Source organism: Corythoichthys intestinalis, chromosome 17 (genome assembly GCF_030265065.1).
Source record: "Corythoichthys intestinalis isolate RoL2023-P3 chromosome 17, ASM3026506v1, whole genome shotgun sequence".
NCBI lineage: Eukaryota > Metazoa > Chordata > Actinopteri > Syngnathiformes > Syngnathidae > Corythoichthys > Corythoichthys intestinalis.
Window position 1 is genome coordinate 6,590,975 of NC_080411.1, and position 14,964 is coordinate 6,605,938.

The 14,964-nt window shown below is 37.2% G+C and overlaps 1 protein-coding gene across 4 annotated transcripts in view; it reads right to left on the minus strand.

Moving 5' to 3' along the window:
- The window catches only part of sptan1 (spectrin alpha, non-erythrocytic 1), a 61,710-nt gene that overhangs the window by 18,469 nt on the left and 28,277 nt on the right, over positions 1-14,964 (minus strand). For 2 of the 4 annotated variants that reach the window (XM_057818314.1, XM_057818312.1), the window contains 14 exons: positions 13,544-13,742; positions 9,785-9,886; positions 9,661-9,696; positions 9,542-9,577; positions 9,282-9,329; positions 7,952-8,043; positions 7,568-7,712; positions 6,396-6,577; positions 6,023-6,122; positions 5,722-5,919; positions 5,496-5,642; positions 5,313-5,416; positions 3,796-3,958; positions 1,014-1,028 (listed from right to left, as the gene is read on the minus strand). In XM_057818314.1, the coding sequence (XP_057674297.1) occupies positions 1,014-1,028; positions 3,796-3,958; positions 5,313-5,416; positions 5,496-5,642; positions 5,722-5,919; positions 6,023-6,122; positions 6,396-6,577; positions 7,568-7,712; positions 7,952-8,043; positions 9,282-9,329; positions 9,542-9,577; positions 9,661-9,696; positions 9,785-9,886; positions 13,544-13,742 (1,567 nt within the window). The remainder of the gene's footprint in view (positions 1-1,013; positions 1,029-3,795; positions 3,959-5,312; positions 5,417-5,495; positions 5,643-5,721; positions 5,920-6,022; positions 6,123-6,395; positions 6,578-7,567; positions 7,713-7,951; positions 8,044-9,281; positions 9,330-9,541; positions 9,578-9,660; positions 9,697-9,784; positions 9,887-13,543; positions 13,743-14,964) is intronic. The other 2 variants (XM_057818315.1, XM_057818313.1) reach the window with 1 other exon arrangement.

Consider the following 14,964-nt stretch of genomic DNA (forward strand, 5'->3'; position numbering starts at 1 on the left):
CAAAAACTTAAAACCTTATGTTGGTCTTAACAGGGAGCAGCTGGGTCCAGCCATGTCAGGTGAGATATGTCATATTCACTGCCGCCACTAGGAGGGCAGTGCATTCCCCCATATCAATACAAGGGTCAACCATTTTGTCATTTTACGGTGATGATTGAAAAGCGTCCTTGGCCATCTACTCCACTTGATGTTATTCAGAGTCTCACCGTTTTTGCTAGTCACGTTTTAAAGTCAAATACACCCCTAAGAATTAATTAGATCAAACTATGTTATTTAAAATAACGTTGCTTATCAAGAAAGGAAAAAAAAAAGAGGTTACCATAAGTAAGGAAAGAATGTCCGATCTGTGACCTTTTTTTTTTTTTTTTTTAAGTTGTATTAGATAAAAATCTTTATACGTGTAAAAAAAAAAATTTTTTTTTTAAATCCCTGAAACAATCCTGCCAAATCCTACATTATCTCATTGATTTTCTTTGTATGCCACTCAAAACATTACAAAAGCTATTAAGATAACTATTCAATTAGTACCAATTAAATAATGACATGAAGCAATTTCAGCAAACATTTTTTTTGAAATGTTATGCAATTAAAACAACTACAAACAAAGCTTGCACTTATGAGTGAGGACAAAAGACAACTCAAAATGTATACACCGCTAATTTCACTGTGGATTTAAAAAGTCGACACAACCCATTGACTGCCAGGTCTTTAGTAATTGATAATCTGCTGTTTTCCCCACAAAATTGGAATATTTGGCTAACAAGTGGAATTTCAAGGTTAACCTAAAATATAACCTATAACAAGCAAACTTAATTTGACCAAATTGTTCCGACTTTGAACTATTTGCTTTCCTCTAATAAAGTCAGCTAATGCCACTCACTGCTTTTTATGAAAAAATATGTTGAAGATTTCTATAAAAACCTGGCACAATGGATTGTGTGTATTTTTACATCCAACTACAACCAACAAAGGAAAATAATGAAATGGTTAGTGGACTAACTACTCAAACTTACCAGAAGCTTGGAAAGCTATGAAAAAGCAAAAGACATTAGGAAAGAATTTAGTCTTATGTCAGAGAGGAAAAGCGGCTCGGACAAAGTAATGACAAATTATAAAGGATAAAATACATAGTGTTGTACACCCCTCTGGATTCCTCCGTTTTGTACTGCTAACCATTATTTTGAGTACAATTTGTAGTTTTTTTTAAATGCTGGAAATAATTAACAACAACATTTTGTATTTTCTTATGTTATCTTTATCAAACAGTTGAAAGATACCAGGAAGGGGAAATGGCTAATTACGTTTCACAACACCAGAGGTGGGTAGTAACGCTTTACATTTACTTGAGTAACTTTTTGAGAAAAATGGACTTCTAACTAGATTTACTAGGCCATATTTTTTTACTTTTGAGCAGATTTATGAAAAAGAAACCCTACAGTTACTCCACTACAGCAGTGTTGTTACAATTTTCGTCTTTATTCTACATATTAGACTTTATTTTTCCTGTGGATACCCACAGTGGCTCTACCAGTTAAACTAATGAAACGTCGCAACACTTACCACATGACTCCATTATACCAATCACACGTAACAATACAGTTGCATGACCACATATAATCTTGCACTAGTAAATCCTATGATTATGCCGGGCTGCTCAATTACGTGTCGTAATTAAAGCGCTGATAAAAAAATATACAGTGCCCTCCATAATTATTGGCACCCCTGAAAAAGATGTGCTTTTTAGCTTCCAATATTATTTTTTTTATTCAAATAATATGGGAGCTTAATGGAAAGAGAGAAAAAGCCAACCTTCAATACAAGTGTGTGTGGGGGGGGGGATCCCATATAACGAAAAAATAAAAAAAATATAAATAAATATAAAAAATTATTTGACATCAAACAATGTGTGTCACAATTATTAGCACCCCTGGTGTTAATACTTTGTACAACCCCCTTTTGCCAACAAAACAAGTTGAAGCCTGGGACCCTGTGTATTTTTGTGTGAGACCAAGATTGAGCTTTTTGGCTACAAACACTCTAAGTGGGTCTTGCGTGCCACGAAAGATGCACATGCTGAAGAGCACCTCATACCCACTGTGAAGTATGGGGGTGGGTCAGTGATGCTGTGGGGCTGTTTCTCTTCCAAAGGCCCTGGGAACCTTGTTAGGGTGCATGGCATCATGAATGCTTTGAAATACCAGGACATTTTAAATCAAAATCTGTTGCCCTCTGCCCGAAAGCTGAAGATGGGTCGTCACTGGGTCTTTCAGCAAGACAATGACCCTAAACATATGGCCAAATCTACACAGAAATGGTTCACCAGACACAAAATCAAGCTCCTCCCATGGCCATCCTAGTCCCCAGACCTTGTTTTGTTGGCAAAAGGGGGTTGTACAAAGTATTAACACCAGAGGTGCAATAACTGTGACACACATTATTTGATGTCAAATATTTTTTTCTTTATGTGGGATTTTTTCCCCACTGAATGAATGCACTTGTACTGAAGATTAGATTTTTCTCTTTTTTTTCTATTAAGGTCCCATATTATTTGAATTTAAAAAAAAAAAAAAAAAATTGAAGCTTAAAAACATCTTTTTCAGGGGCGCCAATAATTATGGAGGGCACTGTATATCTATATTTCACATATTTCAACCTTACTCAAAATCGTGGACATCTCTTGTAGTATTTATGTGGCACCGACTGACCTCATTAAACCCGAGATAATCACGTCTTACTTCATGGTAGAAATATTGTTTTCTCCACTAGAGGGTACTCATGCTCTTTGGACAGGGGATGTTTAATTTTTGTAGATTTTTCAAGTCAAAATTCGATAATTTTTTGGCCTAAAATGGTCTTGTAACTGGTTATAGTAACATTTCATATAGATGACGCGCTAAAAAAAAAAAAAAAAATACACCAATGTTTAAATTTTTTTTTAAAATGACATTGTAAGCAGTTACTCATTAGTCAGTACTCTTTTCACAGAATACTTTTTCACCTATCGTTAATTTTTGAATGACTACTTTTACTTAGGTAATAGTTTTTTCATTTTACATTTTATTTTAACGCTACCCTTACTTGAGTAAAACCACCTCCGCACAACACTAGTGCTGTGAATGTCTCACACAGCTTAAGTAACGCTTCAGAAATTTCCCGTGAGTTTGGTCATGCATACAAATTCAAAAAGTAGTTTTATTTTGTCCGCCTTTATGTATTTTGGAATTGAGTTTTTAACACAATCCTCAAAATTCTAGACAACACCCAATAGTTTTTTTCCCTTCTCTTTGCAAATGTACTGAATATAAAAAAACGAATACATCTCTGACAAAAGTATCCCGAACCTTTGCTCAATGCTCTGTTTAAACAAATCTTAAGATTTACATGTAAAATAGATGGCATGTCTCATGGGATGTTCAATCCATGTGCTAACGCAAACATTAATCATTTGAGGTTTATATAGAGTTGTGCAGCTACTTGGAAAATGGCTACTCAGAATAGGCTATTCAGAATAAATGTCAGTGTAGGTAAGTGCATGATATCAGTTCATAGCTTTATATCAAAGGCTCTGAATACCTTCTTAGTTAAAAAAATAAATAAATAAATAAATACAAATAAAAAACAGTACATTTGCAAAAAAAAAATGTTTAAAAACTTATCATTGGGTGGTATGAGTAGAATTTTGGCAAAAAATAAAACTGAAATAATGTAAGTTATTTTAGAATGAGGGTAGAAGACAAATTGTCAAAAAAGAACAAGTGCTGTAAATGTTTTCCAATTACTCAATGAAAAAAATACCTGAATGTTGGTAGGATCCTTGTAAGACTCATCCGTAGCGGTCTGCAGCTTCTCGCTGATCCAAGCTTCTATTTCATCCACATCGCGGCTGAATTGTTGCAGGGTCTGGGATTCTCCAAGCTTTGAGCGTTTTTCGATCATCTGGGTCTTCAGACGACGCCACCTTTAAAAGTATCAGCAGTTAAAGGGAACCTCAGACTTAAAGACTTGTAGGCTATAATAAGCCTTGTAGGCTATAATAAGCCACAATTGTTCTCTTTTACTAAAATGCGTTATTAGCAACACATAAAAAATTGCCATTGATGTAAAAATCTATAACATATACTACATGTTTTGACCTACGGGGCGCCATGTTTTATGCACACAATGGACGCTCGGGGTGATGACGCAGTTTGTCACTGTCACTAGACGAACACTACCATTGGTCTGCAATTGATCTGCAATGCTAATTTATTCCACAACAGAAATTGCATTTATTTAAAATTACATTTTAGAGAAAGTTATAAAAAAAAAAATTTTTTTAAACTTTTTTTCAGTTTTAATTAGGGCAGTCAAAATTATTGCGTTAACGGGCGGTAATTATTTTTTTAAATTAATCAAGTTAAAATATTTGACGCAATTAACGCACATGCCCCGCTCAAACAGATTAAAATGACAGCACAGTGTCATGGCCACTTGTTACTTGTGTTTTTTGTCTCCCTCTGCTGGCGTTTTGGTGTGACTGATTTTATGGGTTTAAGCACCATGAGAATTGTGTAATTATTGACATCAACAATGGCGAGCTACTAGTTTATTTTTTGATTGAAAATTTTACAAATTTCATTAAAACGAAAACATTAAGAGGGGTTTTAATATAAAATTTCTAGAACTCCTACTAACATTTATCGCTCAAGAACTAAAAGTCTTTCTATCCATGGATCGTTTTAACAGAATGTTAATGCCAATCTTGTTGATTTATTGTTATAATAAACAAATACAGTACTTATGTACAATATGTTGAATGTATATATCCGTCTTGTGTCTTATCTTTCCATTCCAACAATAATTTACAGAAAAATATGGCATATTTTATAGATGGTTTGAATTGCGATTAATTACGATTAATTAATTTTTAAGGTGTGATTAATTCGATTAAAAATTTTAATCGTTTGACATCCCTAGTTTTAATTGCTTAATTCAATTACTTGAATATCTCAAGATTGTTAAAATTGATATTAAATATCCATATGACCAAAAACGTTCGAAAACACACAGGCTTCCACAGGGTGTCCTAATTTTTTTCACATGACTGTATGTAAACCGCACATCACAAAGTACTACCACTGCTTATGAAACAAATTTGAGATTTCATTATTTTTCTCATGACATGATTCTATTACTAGAGTTCATGTTACATTTAGTGGTCCTCCTAAATTTTTTGTGTGCACAAAAAACCCACCTAGACTCGCTGGTCGCATTCACCTATTCACATCTTTAACCATGTAACATGCAAAGGACATTTAAAAAGAGATTCTAACCTGTCAAGAACTTCATTGCGGCGACTGAAGATCTCGGGTTTGGCGTAATGGTCAGCGCCAATCAGCTGATTGGCAAAGGATTGTAGCGCAGCAATTTTCTCCTCCTGCGAATTATGAAGATTACAGTTAAAGAAAAACAAAAACAATCATCTACCACATAATAAAAGGTAGGCATTAATTCACCTGCACATTAATAGCCTTATCAAAGTCTTCATGCTTTTTGATAAGTGCCTCAACACTATCAAGAGAGTCCCCCTTGTCGTCACTTGCAAGGAAAGCTTCACGTGCTGCCATCCAATTCTCAGCCTGTTCACAGTCCCTGCTGAAGAGCTGTGGGATGAATGCAGAAAATAATCAATAAAGAGAGACAAATTTCTGTTATTGATGATATATTTTTCTTATTTCTTACCTGAAACTCCAGGCACTGGTCAAGCATCATGCGGCGCTGCACCCAGGCCTTTTCCAGGTCAGCACGCTCCAAATCTAAAGCCTCCAATCTTTGCTTGATCTCAGGACTCGCATAATGGCCTTGGACCAACAGCTGCTGGCCAAATTGCTCAAAGGCCTGGAATGTACCAAGTCGAGCATCTATCTCAGTGCGATGTTCCTGGAGAAACGAACATAAGGGACAGAAATTAGCAAAGTTTTATGTTGACAGTTTAATAACAAAATCTTTCTAAAAAATCAGTCAAATACTCAAATTCATTTACCTGATGCCTTTCTAAAAGAGCTTCAGCTCCAGTCACATCTTTGGCTAGCTCCTCTGACGACACCAGTCCTCGAATTCCGTTAATCCAGGACATAAGGTCTCTGAGGACAATAGTGAAAGACAACTATCACTTCAAGATCTAAGTTAAAGGAGCAATATGTAAGACTTAACTTCAATTATTCATTAAATGGTCCTAATATTTCAATAGAAATGATAGTAGTATAGTATATTTTAATTTCCAAAAAAAGAGGAGTTATAGAGAAGTTATTTTGCTTTTTTGTCTTCAAAGTTCTTTTGGCAGAGAAGCAATAATTTGGGTTACAATACCAAAGATTTTATTCACACATACGCAACACAAATAAAGCTTGTATTACCTGAAATCAGACAGAAAGCGTTGCAGATCGTGCGAGTTGCCAAGCTTGTCTTTACGCTGATCGGCACGTCCCACAAGGCTGCTCCAGGCCGTGTTAAGCTCCGTACATTTCTCCTGAATGTCATCCACGGCTTCAGGGTGGGATTGTATCAGACGTTGCGCTGTCTCTCCGAGAGAGTTCACCTGTGAAATAAAAGAAGGAAAATTCACTCATAAACGCGGAGACATGTAAGTATACGCAAACACCAAGGCCAATTACCTTCCCAATAAGGAATCAAAACTTAGATGAAAGCTTATGCATTAGGTCTACTTCACTAAAAATTACTTTTGATTGACTTAGCATTTACTGAAGTAATGTCATTTATTTGGAACTAATTCCAAAGTTTAATCAGAGAAGGCATCTTTGTGGAAAAAAAACTAGTGTTTTTTATTTTATTTTATTTTATATTTTACCAAATTTTCATTATTTGTGCACATGCACACTCATGCACTGTTAGGGAATGAGGCCCATTGTTTTTTATGTACTGTGCAAATTATGTCTTCAGTTACTGTTCTAGTTGTTTCATTAAGTGCTAGTTATGGTATTTGGTAACACACTATTTGACAGTGGTGCCAAACGACTGTCATTAGACAATCATAATTATGACATGACACTGTCATAAGCATTAATGAATGCTTATAACAGATGTCATCTAGTGTTATCCGGCAAATTATCTCACTTTTGAATGGATTCGAGCGGGACATAAATGAAGTTAGTGACATAATTTGCCAGTTGACACTTAATGACATCTGTCATAAGCAATCAGTAATGCCCATGATCGTGTCATGTCATAATTATGGCGGTCTAATGACAGTCGTATGACACCACTTTCAAATAAAGTGTTACCACTTGGCACAAATAAATCAACAAATAACTATAAGCCGCAAGATTCCAAATGAAGGGAAAAAGTAGGTGCTTATAGTCCGAAAATTACGGTAAATGTGTTTCAATTAAAATGTTTTATTTATATTGTCTGACTTTTTATTTCTTTTGATATGGCCTTATACATTGTGTACTTATTTATTGCGCAATTTATGTGCAAATGTTTGCAGTGTGTGTGTGTGGTGGGGGCCTCAGGAATATCTTGCTTGGAGTCCCAAGACACCCTAGCAACGCCAATGTGACAAACTAACCTTGTCACCCAAAGCTGCCAGGTCTCTCTCAAAGCCTTCATGTTTGCGCTGCAAAGCCTGAACACTAGCCAAATCGTGACCGTAGTTGTCTGTGTTGAGCGCCTGGTTTTTTTCCTCAATCCATTCTTTAGTTTCATCAGCATCTCTGCGGAAAAACAAATATAGCATTCCTCAGCAGCTCACCTGTAGTCCAAACATTATGGGGTATTGATCTAACCAGTTCAGTAGTGTAAACGTTCTTTGTTTGTATCTGCTAGGTGCAAAAGCAATTCAAATAGGCAACGGCATTGTGACACATTACTCCAAGTACTGTAGATAGCTCACTCAATCGAAAGATGACATGATATATATCAATACAGCTACAATTTTCATTTTAGTTCTTACCTGTGGAATCGCTGTACTTCATGGGCACTACCCAGCAAGTTGCTCCTCTCTTCAGCCAACTGCTGTAGTGATTTCCAGTGGTTGTTCAATTCCTATACGATAAAAAAATATATCAACATTAGCACACAATCTAGATAGAACCCATCTCATTCATGACATTATAGTAACTGGAATAGACGTTGGAATGGGCCTTGTTTAATCCCCACTGGTAAAAGTAGATGTGCTCTTTGAAGGCCGAGGAAGTGTATAGTTAAAGCAACACTAGGTCACTTTTCAGTTTGGGCTCGACATTATGTTTGTCGACATGATCGATCGGGTCCGATCACGTCAATTTTCAAAGTATTGGAATCGGCAAAAATATATCGGACATGCCTTTTTAAATTTTTTTTTCTTTTTGTGATTAAATCGTTTTCTAATTGTACTTAACGTTACAGAAAAAATGTTCTACACTCATCCAGAGTCTTTAGTTTGGCTTAAAGTAAGGCTGTCATATTTATCGCGTCAACGGCGGTAATAACAATAAAATATTAACGCAATTAATGCATGCACTGCACTATCCACTCACGCATTGTTGCATTCAGTCTATAATGGCACCGTATTACGTATACATAGAGCTAAAAGGCAACGTAAAATGAGTAGAGAGAATTTTGGCAGTCTTTGAAGCCTTTTTTTAATTGGCTAAAGCCTTACAATTCCTCTCTCATCAATTACAAATATTGTGGGGAGCAATGTGGGGAAGACAGGTAGTAGTTGATCTTTTTCTTAACACCATATTGTATATCCCAACGCTGAGAAGATATATCAATTAGGTACCATTACGCACAGTCATGGTTGCACTTCCCGTCATGCATTTGGGCAGAAGTTAAATGGCTGCAGTATCATTTACTGAAAGCTTATAAAAATCCACTAGATGGCAATATTTAGTCACAATATACAAAGTCACATTATCCTTTAAGAATTACAAGTCTTTTTATCTGTGGATCCCTCTCACAGAAAGAATGTTAATAATGTAAATGCCATTTATTATTGTCATAATAAACAAATACAGTACTTATGTACTGTATGTTGAATGTTTATATTTGTCCGAGTTTTATTCATTTTTTTCTTAATGCATTGCCAAAATGTATATGACCGGGAAAAATTATTGGGAATGATTGGAATTGAATCGGGAGCAAAAAAAAGCAATCGGATCGGGAAATATCGGTATCGGCAGATACTCAAACTAAAACGATCGGGATCGGATCGGGAGCAAAAAAACATGATTGGAACAACCCTAGTAGGCATGATATAGTCATTTGAGAGATTATTCAGATTGGATGCTGACTCTTACCTTGATTGTGTTGAAGTTAGCCGTAGTTTGAACAGCCATGCGTATGTTCTATTTGGAAAAAAATGAAGCATTACAGAAACCGAGTAGAGGGCAGTACTATTAAAGAACAGCTATATTTACGTCAGACAACATTGCTTCAATTATTATTTTTAGAAACTGGGCCAGAATCATCAAGCTGACAAACAAGAGTCAATTTATATGAAATTGTCGACAAAAAAATAACAGTCTGGGAATGAGTGAAGTGTTGCCTGGATATTTACCTTCCATGGAGATGCAGTTTTGGAATCGGTTTCATCCTACAAAAACATAGGTCATGGCTGTGTTAATCCTATTATTGAATTACATGCACTGTATAGAAATCAACTGTTTATTAGCTTACAAGCTTGCCAGGCATCGCACCAAGTACTTCTTGTTGCTGCAAATATAAGAAAGACATGTCCTAAATATAAAAGGCACTGGAGAAACTGACAATCAAACAACAGAGACTGGGACCTGCAAATTACCTGAACTGGAACTATCGATTCTTCTGCCATTAGACCTTCAGATTCCAGTTCAGAGGCCACTCTGTTGATGTCTCTCAAGCGTGACTCGTTGGCCTTGAGGTCCTGGAAAGTCACAGTACAAAAAAAAATATTCAAAGTGCATTTGAAACAAGAAAGCATGTTTATTTCATATTACACACGGTATTTTATGCTCCTGAATGAAATAGACCGCTTGGATGTGTGTGGAAGCAATCGATATATTTATTCAACTTTTTGAATCCCGCGCTATGAAAATGAGCGACTACCGCCCAGACTCTAGGGTTGAAGAAGACTGTGGATGTGACGTCAGAGAAAGAAATCATCTTCACCAGACAGCCATACTATTGTATGGTGAAGCACTGCGGATTCAGCACATTCTGCGGATTATTTTTTTCATTTTTTGCATCACACCAGCCCAATGTGCTGCAGGCTTTTGTTGCGACACCAGGGAGAGTCGTGTGAGCGTTATTGGGTTTCCAAAAGATCCTGTTTACCGTGAAGAAAGGGCAAAACAGGTCCGAAAATCGAGGGAACATTGGACGGACGAGGAAGTGAGAAGGTACGTGTTTATTATTATGTCAAATACTGGAATTATGGCACACGTCTTAATAGGGAGGTGGCTTGTATTTTGTGGGTGACAATGCTTGCCGTTGGCCAGTGAAGCAGGGCGTGCTTACCTTCATCGGCCGGCGACCATGGCGTATGACAAGCCACCGGTCGTTGGCCAGTGAAGTAGGGTGTGCTTGCCTTCAGCACCCGGTGAACGTAGTGTGTGACAAGCCGCCCAATGTCGGCCGGTTTGTTTGGCGATAATGAGCCATTTTCGGTGTTCATTCCCCTGCTGCATCCTCGGCGACAAGCACACCCGCTAGACTGCTGACGAGCTGTAATAGTCTGCTAAATGTTGCTCACCGCCGGAGGCTGGCCGATCGGTGAAGGCAATCCCTCCCGCTGCCATGTGTGACATGAGTTGGGGTAATTTTGTGTCATTTTTCATGTTCAAAAGGCGAGGAAGAGACGTGGAAGAGCCGCTTGGTTCAGGTTAGCATGTAGCCTAGCTTTCACGCCTCCTGTTTTGTTTACGCTCTTTCCTCAGTCTCAGAGTCTGGCAGGTAAGTGACAAGAGCTGGACTAACTCCGGTGGCATAAAAAACTGTTCGGGAGGTTTAAGATATGCAGTAATTTAGCCGTGTCGTACTGAATAAATGCATTTTTAATATTTCATATTCCATTCAGCACAAGACTGTTATTTGTCATGGCCATACAATTTATATAGCTATCGGGGAAAAAATACTTAAAGTGCATGTGACACGAAAAAGCATGTTTATTTCATAATACACGCGGTATTTTATGCCCCTGAATGATATGGACCGCTTGGATGTGTGTGGAAGCGATCGTCACTTCCTGCTTCGGTCTTGCATTGAGGAGGAGGGCGCTGTGACGTGTACGGTAGAAGACGTCCTCTTCACTATACAGTGTACTGTTGTGAATGAGAACGAAGGATTCAGCTGATTTTGCGGATTAATACGTTCATTTTTCGCATCACACCAGCCAAACGGCTGCAGAAAAATCATTCTGTATTAGGGAGAGGCGTATGCGCCTTTTTGGAGTTTCAAAAGATTCCCATTCACCGTGGATATTTACTGTGGGACCATTGGACTTACGAGGAATTGAGTAAACATCTTGTTTTGTATTATGTCAAATACGAATACAGCGATTACAAAGTAAACACTACAAACTTCTTTTAAATAAACGACTACTTACGTTTGACCATTGATAGGCATGTAAAAAGCTCTCCTCATGCTCATTAGCAGCATGTTAGCTGCACAACAACTCCAGCCACCCTCCTCCGGGGAATGAACTGTAAATTGCTCTCCGCCGGGCGGTTTGCCGATCCGCGAAGACAATCGACAACTGGGTCGTCATGTCAAAAAATCCAGGCTAGTTATGTGTGATTTTCTGCTTCGAAGACTTTGAAACATCACTCGGTTCGGGTTAGCATGTCGGCTAGCTGTCACGCCTTCTGGTTTGTTTATGTTCTCCGAAGCCGGGGAAGGGAAATGACATATGTCCGATTTAGGTGTCATAAAATATCGTTCGGGAGGTGCGACAGTAAAGGTGAAGTCAACAGTTTTGACCATTATGGAGTCATTTTGCCATGTCGTCCTGAATAAATGCATTTTTATTATTTCATATTCCATTCAGCACAAGACTTATTTGTCATGACCATGCCATTTATTTAGCAATTGGGGAAAAATACTTGGATAAAACGAATATCCTGTAAAAATATTGGAGTAGAGAGACTGAAACAATGACATTTTGTGGCTCTCGTCGTCGCGTCTTCCTCGTTCTGAATAATTCCCCCTCAATGGGCTGAATAGTAAAACCGATGAGCCCAGTCTACCGCTAACATCATCCACCTGTTGGGGACGTTAAAGCCCTATAATGGTAGGCGTGGCTAAACGGCAGATTAAAAGACTAATTTCTCGTCATCTGCGCTTTGCTAAATTGTTGTATGTAGTCGAATCGTCTCAAAATATGATTCTAATTCACATAATAATGCCATTTAAGACTTTTTTTCTCGTGTCGTATGCTCTTTAAAAACAAAAATATCCTGTAAAAATACTGGAGTTGAGAGATAAAAACAATGATGACATTTTTCAGTCTGCTCTAGTCATCATCCCCGTTTTTTTTCTCTGTGTCGCCTTTTTTTCGTTCTGAATCAACTCAAACATATATGGCTGAATGCCACAGGCTTCCTCTGGATCGAAAATATCACTTGAAAGATCTATACTTGAACCAGAATCTCAGAAAAACTCTTCCTCCTCTATTGGGCTCAATGCTAAATCCGCTGAAATCACTCATTGTCTGACGTCATCACCAGGACCGGCCCAGCCTATACGCAGACTATGCAGCTGCTTAGGGCCCCTGACTACTAGGGGCACCCCCAATCTGGCAATTGTTTAATTTATATTCTATTTTGTTTACTACAGTTTGCTTTTTGTGACTTTTGTGAGTTTTGATACTTGATTACAAGCTTAAAAAAATAAAGTTCTTCCTTAACTTCTTTCTTTCCTCTTTTAGAAAAAGTTTTGGCGCTATCTACTGTAAGTACTGACAATCATTTGGGGTGAGAAGTTTGAAGTATGCAGTACAACTAAATCTGATTAATATACAAAATATGGACGTATGGCTTGGATTGCATGTATGGGTTTCACAGTACACTGTGACGAAATGGTGGGCAAAAAATATGGTCCCCTTTGCATTATTTTGCATAGGGCCCCCAAATGGCCTGGGCCGGCCCTGGTCATCACCAAGATGGAGGCGCCAGAGCTCTATAATGACAGGAGGACCTAAACGGCAGATTTAAAGAGGCATTTCTCATCATCTGCGCTTTGCCAAATTGTTTTAAATAGTTGAAATATCAAAATAGGATTAATTCCAATAATAATGCTAATTAAGATTTTTTTGATCATTTCATATGCACTTGAAGGCAAAACTTTGGGACTATTTTTCAGATTGAACTGTATTTTTGATGTGAAAAAGAACTTGGTCCTAAAGTCACTATGTTGTCATTAAATTAAAATGTTAAAGTTTATTGTAAAAATTTGGACTAAACTTGCTTAGGGTCAAACTATTAATTTTATTGATTTTTTTGGTCTGTTTCTCAGCTGATATAGATTCTGTTAAATGTGATTTTTGTATAAATGCTGTCTTTTTTTTCCCGGTAAGCAAGAATACCTTCTGGAAATCGTCAAATTTCTTCTGCAGGACCTCCACCTGCTCCAGGTCGGAGCCAACCTCTTCATTTGTAAGTGCACTCTCCTTCTCATTGATCCACTGCTGAAGCTCATTTGCTTCCCGGAACAGCATAAACTTCTTGCAGCTCTTCTCCAACATGTCCTTCCGTTTCTCCCCAAGGTCTAATAGTGTTCCATATCTGCAAGAAAGAAGGCGTTAGAGGAAGTAGACAACAAAGAAATTGAAACTTAAAACACTAGTAAATGCTCGATTGGAAATAGGACATGCAGTTTAAGCATATATGAAGATGAAAAGCTAAAAATTGAACGTAAAATTTTATAATCACAGGATAAAACATTTATAGAAACTCATGAATACATGAGTTTTGTTAGACTGCCCTGAACACAAGCAAGTGTCATGAAAACAGCATTTATCTATTTTGTACAATTTTCAACAGAATGGACAGAGGAAAAACATACTTTTTCACGGCACATCCAGTCTAAACTTTGAGTTTTATAACAAGAGAATGGACACCAAACTATGGCCAGCGGGCCAACTGCAGCCTACTGCCCAGCTTTTATTGCCTGGCAGCATATTATGAAAATGTCATTGAATATAATTCAGTGTACGTTTTGTTACTCTTCTCAGTTGTAACATTGGATGGTTAGTTGGACGGCTAATCTCTTAAACAGTGCTTCACCGTCAGCTTAGGAGTCCAAAGCTGACAACATGTTGAAATCAAGGTAGGAAGCTATAAAATTTCAATATTTTGTTTTGCATAAATAAACCTTCAGTGGTACCTCTACTTATGACATTGATTGGTTCTAGAAGTATTTTCATAACTGAAACTAAGCAGAGAACCCCAAGTTTTTCCAAAATGGCCCACTTCTGGGTCCCAACACAAAAAAAAGCACAGAATCACTGTTGTAGAGGACAGGCAGGTAGGACATTCCAAAACCATTGGCAGCAATCCGTTTTAATTCATGCTTTGCTCAATACCCAAACTTAAAAGAAATAGTGTATGGCATACTAAAATAGAAAAAAAAAACATAATTCCAGCGTGGAATTTATATGCATTAGAGATGGGCAATTTGGTTTGTATTGTTTTGTGTAAATTTTGCAATACGTTTCTAAAACAGTTGGGCATTTCTAGGATGTAACCTTTGGTTGCTGGGCGATTCATCATTAATATATCATTCTGAATTTTGGGGACTCTTAAAAAAAATGTTACAATTCATATTATAACTGCTTCAAATAGAAAGACCCTACGAAACAAAATTTAATCAGAATTTGTTTGGGTTTTCCATGTTAGAAAATGCTTAACAGAGTCAGCAGTAAAAGATGTTAAAGGGATGTTGCAATAAATAAACAATAATAATAAAATAATATAACCAGTTCATTTTAATGTTTAAAATGAAAAG